This window comes from Nothoprocta perdicaria, unplaced genomic scaffold (genome assembly GCF_003342845.1).
Source record: "Nothoprocta perdicaria isolate Ctin4 unplaced genomic scaffold, notPer1 scaffold_223, whole genome shotgun sequence".
NCBI classification, from domain to species: domain Eukaryota; kingdom Metazoa; phylum Chordata; class Aves; order Tinamiformes; family Tinamidae; genus Nothoprocta; species Nothoprocta perdicaria.
Genome location: NW_020455431.1, coordinates 1,104,865 through 1,113,900, shown reverse-complemented (window position 1 = coordinate 1,113,900; position 9,036 = coordinate 1,104,865). Strand labels below are relative to the sequence as shown.

The following is a 9,036-nucleotide window of genomic DNA, read 5'->3' as shown; positions in this document are numbered from 1 at the left end:
AATAAGACTAATGAGATTTCAGTTCTAGTTAGACTGGACTTTCTCTAAGGACATTTATAAGGGATCGGAGATGATGGCAAGAGCATCATGTGAACTTTCGATTAGGAATTAAAGATTAAAAATCCCCAGTGTATTGTTGCATAAGAAGAAAACTGCACATTGTGGTCAACTGGAAAAGAAATACTTCTGCAACAGGAAAAAATGAAATATTTAGTAGCCTGAGTCTACAAACCTTTTGATTCTTTCAGAGAAAGCTCATGATTCACTGTGTCATTTACATCGCTACCATTAACACTGGATTCCCATAACATTCCTCCAAGATATTCCCTCAAATTTACCATAGCAAAACTACAAACTGTGAAATGAATAGGATGGGGATTACACTACCAGGGTTATTACACTACCAGGGTAAGCAATAATTCCACCCAATGCAAACACCTCTTCCTCAAGTTAGTGGTGTATTTGGGGACCTGTTTGTGACAGAGTTGTTATAGTTATTGGGCCAAGAAAACTGTCACCCCAAACAAGTTTTGCCTAGAGGTGGTGAACATATTTTGTACATGGGCAAATAAATCACATAGCTAAGAGCTTTGGGACAAATTCATGAAATATCATTTAACCATAAAATCTGCTTTATTACAGATATACCAAGGTGTGATATCAAATTAATTTAGGTGCAGATTATCTATTGTGCTAATCCATACTGCCTCTTTATTATTATGCACCTCCTTTCTTTTCTATACCTTTTCTGAGGCAAGGCCCCTCTTTTTTTTTTTTTTTTTAACTCTGCAGTAACAGGGCCCTCGCTTGTCTCCAATAGGCCCATTACTGGTCCCTAAGAAACTATCCTCACAAGAATTAAATAATAAATAACATCAGTTTTTCATCTGAAGCTGAATTTATCAACCTCCTTTTGCTATTTTGCTCTCTGGCATTTCTCTTTGCCCCATATGCCACAGACAACTGAATGGAGGAGCACTAGATTATAGGCAGGGATAGTTCAGTGATGAGTCAGTCACTGGTCTAACTGCAGGAGAAAACGACTCCCTTTCCATCAAAGAAATATGCATGCGGGATATATGGAGAAGCTCGCGCTGGATGCAGACAGCAAACTGGCAGTTTCCATTTCCCATTGACCACTTCTGGATTTCTGCAATGTCCGAACCTGTACATCAAAAAAACATGGCTCTTTGGAATAATAATAGTTATCTAAGTGCAGTCTACATGAACTGTCAGAAACTCAAGCTGTTCTGTTGAAAGACTACTTATATACATGCACCACATAAAAGAGGTATAATCCTCATGTCATATTAAAAAAACTTTGAAAAATATTCTAATTAAAACCAAAATGTTTCAAAAAGGGAATTAGTCTGTCTGCAATAAGTGCATCAGCATCCRTCACTGTGGTAGACGCTGTCACAGACGTTTTCTACCTGGGCTGCTATAACATAGTGCTAAAGACTGGGGCCTAAATGCAGGAAAGATGATTTAAGTATATGGGAGACTTAAACCTTCMTTTCTGTAGCACAAAATCCATGGATAGCAGAATTTCAGCTGCACTTTTAAAGCAGCTATCCCAAAGAAACTCTTCACTAATCCTCAGAGGAAGAAACATCTCAACATGGTATTTTRCGCTGGTTACTATAAATGGAATATTTTGCAGTATAAGGAAGAAGTAAGAAAGCAATGAAGATTAAGATGAAGGGACYGCAGCAGAAATTCATGTTTCATGTATTTCCACCAGGGCATTTGCCTCGCTCGCAGTTAATAGCGCCGAAGCTTTTGCAATGCAGCTAAATGTAGGCGTGACGACATTTTATATTAGCACAACAGAGAAAAATTTGGAGGCATTTCAAGAATGGTCACYACGCAGAAATACACAGCAACAGGGCTCCTAAACACCCCATGCTTCTCCTTAGGGAGAGGAAGGCTACGTGCTGGGTCCTTCCATCCCACACCAGGCTCGAATACCCTTTTGACAGCCGCRAAGCCAGTGAAATTTCGTTCTCAGGAAGGGGTGGTGGATGTGGGGGGGGAAACGGCGGGTGCTGAGGGTGGAACTGCAGTGGGTTGGGGGAGGCAGGGAGCGGGGATGTGGGGAGCGGCGCTGCCGGCCGCGCAGCCGGGCCGAGCTTGGGCCCAAACGGCTCCCCGAGGGACGCGCCTCAGGCCGGAGCGGGCGGCTCGGCGGGTCGCCGCGGGGCATGAAGCGCCTCGGCGGCCGCCTCTCCCCACCGGGCCGGGACATGGCGGCGGGGAAGCTCTGTGTGTGTATGTGTATGTGCGGGGGGGGGGTGAATTACTACGACGCTGCGACCAAATAAGGGCAAACTGCCGGCTCGCTGGCTCGCGGCCGGCCGCGTTTGACTGAACTTTCAGGAATTACAAACAGCGCGGGGCGGGCGGCGGGGGCGGCGGCGCCGCGGCCCCCCCCCGGCCAGCGACGCGCGACCGCGCGGGGGCAGCGCGCCGCGCAACCGCCGCCCGCAGCGCCTCTGCCCCGCCCCCCTCCCCGGCCGCCCGGCGCCCATTGGGTAACGGCGACGTCAATCTCCTACCTCGCGCCTCACGCCCGCTGGAACTTTCTAGTAGAGTTGGGCGGCGGGGGCGGGGCAAGAGGGAAGCGAGGGCGCTGATTGGCGGAGGGAGGCGGCGCGCGGCGCAGCCCTAGAGGGATCGAGAACAAACAGGAAGAAACGCGCACTTGGCTGCCGCACAGCGATAAGGAGGTTGGGCTAAAGGGCGGGCACCGCGGTTCTGATTGGTCAAGAGGTAGGGGGCGGGGCTTCTGCCGCAACTCGCAGAGGCGATTGGGCGGCCTTGGAAGGCGGGCGTCTAGATTGGCCAGCAGGGTTCTGGCAGGTTCCAGAAGGCGTCTGCGCGCGCTATAAAAGAGGCGCCAACGGCCGTTTAACGGCACAGCGCGCGGCGGACGGGAGCGAGCGCGAGTGGTGCGAAGTGCGAGCAAGCGACGTGCTGAGCTGCRAGAGGCGGCATCATGTCTGGCAAAGGGCCGGCGATCGGCATCGATCTGGGCACCACGTATTCCTGCGTGGGTGTCTTCCAGCATGGCAAAGTGGAGATCATCGCCAACGACCAGGGCAACCGCACCACACCCAGCTATGTGGCCTTCACCGATACCGAGCGCCTCATCGGCGACGCTGCCAAGAATCAAGTGGCTATGAACCCCACCAACACAATCTTCGATGCCAAGCGTCTCATCGGCCGCAAGTATGAGGACCCCACGGTGCAGTCAGATATGAAGCACTGGCCCTTCCGTGTGGTGAATGAGAGTGGCAAGCCCAAGGTGCAAGTGGAGTACAAGGGTGAGATGAAGACCTTCTTCCCAGAGGAGATCAGCTCCATGGTCCTTACCAAGATGAAGGAGATTGCTGAGGCTTACCTGGGCCGCAAGGTGCAGAATGCTGTCATCACAGTACCCGCTTACTTCAATGACTCCCAGCGCCAGGCCACCAAAGATGCTGGCACCATCACTGGCCTTAATGTGATGCGTATCATCAACGAGCCCACAGCAGCTGCCATAGCGTATGGCTTGGACAAGAAAGGTACCCGGGCTGGAGAGAAGAATGTGCTCATTTTTGACTTGGGTGGGGGCACTTTTGATGTGTCCATTCTCACCATTGAGGATGGCATCTTTGAAGTGAAGTCCACAGCTGGTGATACCCATCTGGGTGGGGAGGACTTTGACAACCGCATGGTGAACCACTTTGTAGAAGAGTTCAAACGTAAGCATAAGCGCGACATTGCGGGTAACAAGCGGGCAGTGAGGCGGCTGCGCACCGCTTGCGAGAGAGCAAAGCGCACCCTCAGCTCCTCCACCCAAGCTAGCATTGAGATCGACTCGCTCTACGAGGGCATCGACTTCTACACCTCCATTACTCGTGCCCGCTTTGAGGAACTCAATGCTGATCTCTTCCGTGGCACATTGGAGCCAGTGGAGAAGGCCCTGCGTGATGCCAAGCTAGACAAGGGTCAGATCCAGGAGATTGTGCTGGTGGGTGGCTCCACTCGTATCCCCAAGATCCAGAAGCTGCTACAGGACTTCTTCAATGGCAAAGAGCTCAACAAAAGCATCAATCCAGATGAGGCTGTTGCTTATGGCGCTGCTGTGCAAGCAGCGATCCTCATGGGAGACAAGTCTGAGAACGTGCAGGATCTGCTCTTGTTGGATGTCACCCCTCTGTCCCTGGGCATCGAGACCGCTGGAGGGGTAATGACTGCCCTCATCAAGCGTAACACCACCATTCCCACCAAGCAAACCCAGACCTTCACCACCTACTCGGACAACCAGAGCAGCGTCCTGGTGCAGGTGTATGAGGGCGAGAGGGCCATGACCAAGGACAACAACTTGCTGGGCAAGTTTGATCTAACAGGGATCCCCCCAGCGCCCCGTGGTGTCCCCCAGATTGAGGTGACGTTTGACATAGATGCCAACGGTATCCTGAACGTCAGCGCTGTGGACAAGAGCACGGGGAAGGAGAACAAGATAACGATCACCAACGACAAGGGGCGCCTCAGCAAGGACGACATCGACCGTATGGTGCAGGAAGCAGAGAAGTACAAAGCAGAGGACGAAGCTAATCGGGACCGGGTGTCAGCCAAGAACTCCCTCGAGTCCTACACGTACAACATGAAGCAGACGGTGGAGGATGATAAACTGAAGGGAAAGATTAGCGATCAGGACAAGCAGAAAGTACTTGACAAGTGCCGGGATGTGATCAGTTGGCTGGACCGTAACCAGATGGCCGAGAAGGAGGAGTATGAGCACAAGCAGAAAGAGCTGGAGAAACTCTGCAACCCGATAATCACAAAATTGTACCAGGGAGCTGGGGGGGCCGGGGCAGCCGGCTCCGGAGGGCCAACCATTGAAGAAGTAGATTAAACAGGACTCAAATATAGACTTGTTTATGGACACTCCGTTCTCTGCTTATTTTTTTCCTAACGTTTAAGAAAAACGTCATTGCCAATAACAGAGTTTATTCTGTTGGGTGTGTATAAAGGCAGATCTTTCAGCTTGGTTTTGATAAAAAGGGAAGGCACCTCCTGCTTTATAAGGTTAGTAATAGTGAAGTTTTGTTAATTCAGATGCAGCTATTTGTATTCTGGATGTTTGTCTCTGTTTAAAGTGTCTCTTCTGAAGTAACCACTCGACTGTTGCAGTTGACAAAGTTTGAGTTATGCATGGCAAAAACTTTATGAAAGATTTAAAAATGCCACATTTGGCTTCTGGAAAACTTTTTGGTAATAAATAAACATATTTAAAGCTTAAATGTCTTTCCTGCTCTCTGTAAAGGGGGGGGCTGTGGCGTTTTTAGGAGGGGTTGGGCTGGGGCTGCCTGGTGGCTGCTGTGGGTGGCTCCCCACGCAGGGAGGGTGGGAGAGGGCAGCCGGTTTGAGGAGACCCCGGGCAGCAGCTTTTTGGAAACAGGAGCAAGGTGGTGGGGGGGAGGTTTGTCTGCGTTGCGTGTTGTGCTGCAGGACACAGCCCTGGGCTTGCAGGGAGGGCCTGGCCTGTCTGTGGCACCAAAATAAATAAAACGTCGTGACAGAGTGCGGCCAAACTCGTCCTGCTGCCCAGGCAGCTGCACTCACCGAGCAGAGCCTGGGCACGTTGGGGCTGCCTGTGGTATCCCTGGGTGGTGAAGGTGCAAGTTCAGTTACTGTTTCCCTGGTGCCTTTTTTCCCCCTCCTGTGATGCCCCCAGGTGAAGCTGCCTGCAGCACAGTGAGCGCACAGGGAGGGTAGAAGAGGTGTGTTTGGTTAACAGCCCAGCTTCCTGAGGGGCTGCGCAGCTCCTGGCTGGCTCCAGGAAGCACAAACTGGGCTGTCTGCAGCCAGAGGATCACAGAGGGAGAGCCTGAGGATGGGCATGTTTCTGGGCTGGGCTGCCTCATCCTTTCAGAGAAGAGCAGAGGCACAGTGGGCAGCTGGAGGACATGCTCGGTGGTGTTTCAGCCAACCCACCTAGTATTTATTATTACCTGTTATTAACTTGTAAAGTTTCAGCTTGCTGCCTGTGTTCCTCCTTTCTGCTTTCCCAAACCCTGGCCCCAGGTTCCTCTTGGCTATCACATCACCAGAGTGAGCGAGAGGCTCCAAAAACACGTGTGCCATCAGCTGCTGCCTCAAATCACTCCAGGCCCCTTTGCCTGTACCGAACAGTTTGTGTGCAAACGGCCCCGGAATCGCGACCAGACCCGGGAAGCTGCTTAGAGTGACTTAAAAACCTGTTATGTGCTGAAGTGCAGTCTTGCAAGGGTGCAACCAGCTTGCGTGTGCTGTGTAATTGCTATGGAAGCCTAGCGATTTCTGATCTCTGGGCTGTATCGTACTTTGCCAGGAGTGGATGCCACGAGTTTTTGCTGCCTTTTCCAAAACCTAATTCATTTCTCTCCAGGAGCTGATAGATGGATGCATTTATGAATAGCAGTAACTCATCTGAAAGTGAAAAGTTGTTCCTACAAACTGTCATACTTTGTCCAATTCACTACCTGATTTCCTACCTGAAATCCTGCAATTACAGGATGATGACGATAAGGATTAGGAAGCTGCCAAGAACGCTATGAGTTAGAGTTAAGTATATTTCCTATTAACTACCTGCTAATTGCCCTGTCCCCACAGCTTCCTTTACTTCCCAGTTCATCATATGGTTTCTCCATCATCTCCTCCCAGTTGCTAAACTCAATTTCTTGCTATTCTTCTCAGGCGTTGCAGAGAACTTCTAGGTGGTCGCGCACAGCAGCCTGTTTGTCACCCACATGCGCTGCCCCTTTTTTCAAGTGCTGATAGCTCACATGTCCCTGGGCTCCTGGCTTGAACAGACTGATCCTGGAGGAATTGCATTTGTTTTTTTTTTTTTTTTTCCTAAAATAGAGATGACTTTTTTGGTATGGACACACCTAGATTGTGTGGGATGTGTAAAAGACTAGAAACTTTAGTGTACTTACAGGATTTTCAAGAAAAACATTTCAAGTAGCCTTTAAAATATGTAAACAACCCCCAAAATGCAAAAAAAAAAAAAAAAAAAAAAAAAACAGAAAACTTGAAGGACTCAGAGCCAGATTTATTTGCCTTCATCTGCCCAGCTTATAAAAAGAAAGCATAAATTCAGCTTTATCTTCAGTATATTTGCTTTGGTACAGTGTGAAAGTCAGGGCCTGTTGAAGCTAGCAGTGACTTCCCACTGATTCCATTGCATTTATTCTTTTTCCTCCAATTTCTTAAATAAAGAAAATGTCAGCAAGGAAAATGCTGCACTTCATTTGTAAGCAGGCATTTTGCAAGAGCGGGTGTAGCTCCATGGAGTTCTTGCACAGCAAACGATTTGGCAAAGCCAGGAAAATAATCTGGTCCAAAATCTGCAGCTTCATTGCTTCCACATTCAGTGCGTCTCATCCTTTGCACTGCTCGCAGGTTGCCAAATTTTGCTTGTTCTTTAATGCAGCTGTGCAAGAGACCAAGCCCATGCAAAGGATATAAAGTGGTTGTAGCGAGCAGCACTTGTGTAACTACAGCGTTAACTTCTGGCAGCTCCTTAATGCTTGCTGATGGCATTTGCATGAATGGCATTGTTTCACACAGAGGAACACCCCTCCCATGAATGCACGGAGAGTTTAATGGCCCAAATTAAAGCCATTAGGCGCCTCAGCATCTCCCTCCTAGCCTAGCCTAGCCTAGCCTAGCCTAGCCTAGCCTGCAGGTAGGTGTGTGGCAACACAGACGCCCCTGCGCGCCACTCAGGCCCTGCTGCCATTCCCCGCGATCTCAGAGCGGGGAAAAGAGCTAAAAAAAGCTCAAGCTGAGGGAATTACTGGAATAAGGGGCTGCGTGAGGGGCCTTGGAGGGAGCTGGAGGCGGCTGAGGAGGCCTGGGCGGGAGCTGGGCAGCCGGGATGCGCTGGGCCTGGCTGCAGGCGGCCTGGTGAGTCAGCGCCCGCTCTGCCGCCACAGCCGCCACCGCCGCGCTTTGAAGTTTCACAAGGAGGCCGGAGCAGCCGGGCTGCAGCCACGCTCCAGCCCGGCGATACCATCGGGAGACGGCAGTGAGTGTCTCCCAAGAGCCAGTCTCACCTCCCGGCGGGCACGGGAGAGGGCCCGTGGGCTGGGCAGCCGCCTCGCATTTGCTTGGAAGGTTCCCCCAAAGCTCTTGTGCTCTGTGGGCTGCAGCCCAGGGATGACGGCTCTGACGGGGATGTGACACGTCGGGATGGTGCCGTGTCTCACCTCCCACTCACACAGAGCCATAGAAGGGACAGGAGGAAAAGGGAAAAGGGCTTTGGGCATTCACATTTCCAGTTTGGCATTTTTCTTGGTTATATGTGAGGTACCGCACTAACAAACATGCATTTACAGCCTGCGTGCACACCTCATTTTAAAGCTCCTCATTTTCAATCCTGACCACGTGCAGCAATGTAGTCTGTTTCCAAGCAGTAATTGCTTAAAAGCCATTCTACATTTCTGTGTCCAACCTCAGTGCCTGGCGCAACCTTCCCTTTGGAAAGTGCACGGTGGTCTAATCTCCATGCGCATTCGGGACAGTGTATCCGGGCAGAGGAGCGTCCTGTGACATTAAACCAGCAGAGCATGTGGGTGCTCTTACAGCAGCAAAACTGGGCTCAGTAGTTGCACATCACAGGAAAGTTATCGCCCCTCCCTACCCTGTAGCAAAGCAAGTTATGCCAGTAAAGCCTCTTTCGCCTGCCTATGTGGGTCAGGTATCACATCCCTCCGCCACTCTGATGCACATATTTATGCAGGCAGAAGCCCATAGCGTCGGCCTGGTTCTGGAGTACATGGGGCTTGCGGCACCACGGTGATTATATGGCTGGGCAGGCCAGCATTTCCAGATGTAGCAACATACTTCACTTCCACATATGAAACAGCAGGATTTATAACCCTGATCCACCCTGGCATGACCCATTTGCCTTCACTCTCGCCCGCCTCACTAAGGTGGATGAAGAGACAAGCTGGTTCCTCTCGTCATCCCTCTAACAGCACCACTCAGGAGTTCTGGAGA

General features: G+C 50.8%; 1 protein-coding gene across 1 annotated transcript; it reads left to right on the top strand.

The window, feature by feature from the left end:
• Window positions 1–2,734: 2,734 nt before the first annotated feature.
• HSPA2 (heat shock protein family A (Hsp70) member 2) lies at window positions 2,735–5,284 on the top strand. Its single transcript, XM_026039206.1, has one exon. It carries the CDS (start codon window positions 2,999–3,001, stop codon window positions 4,901–4,903), a length of 1,905 nt encoding a protein of 634 aa, XP_025894991.1. The 5' UTR covers window positions 2,735–2,998; the 3' UTR covers window positions 4,904–5,284.
• The last annotated feature ends 3,752 nt before the right edge of the window (window positions 5,285–9,036 follow it).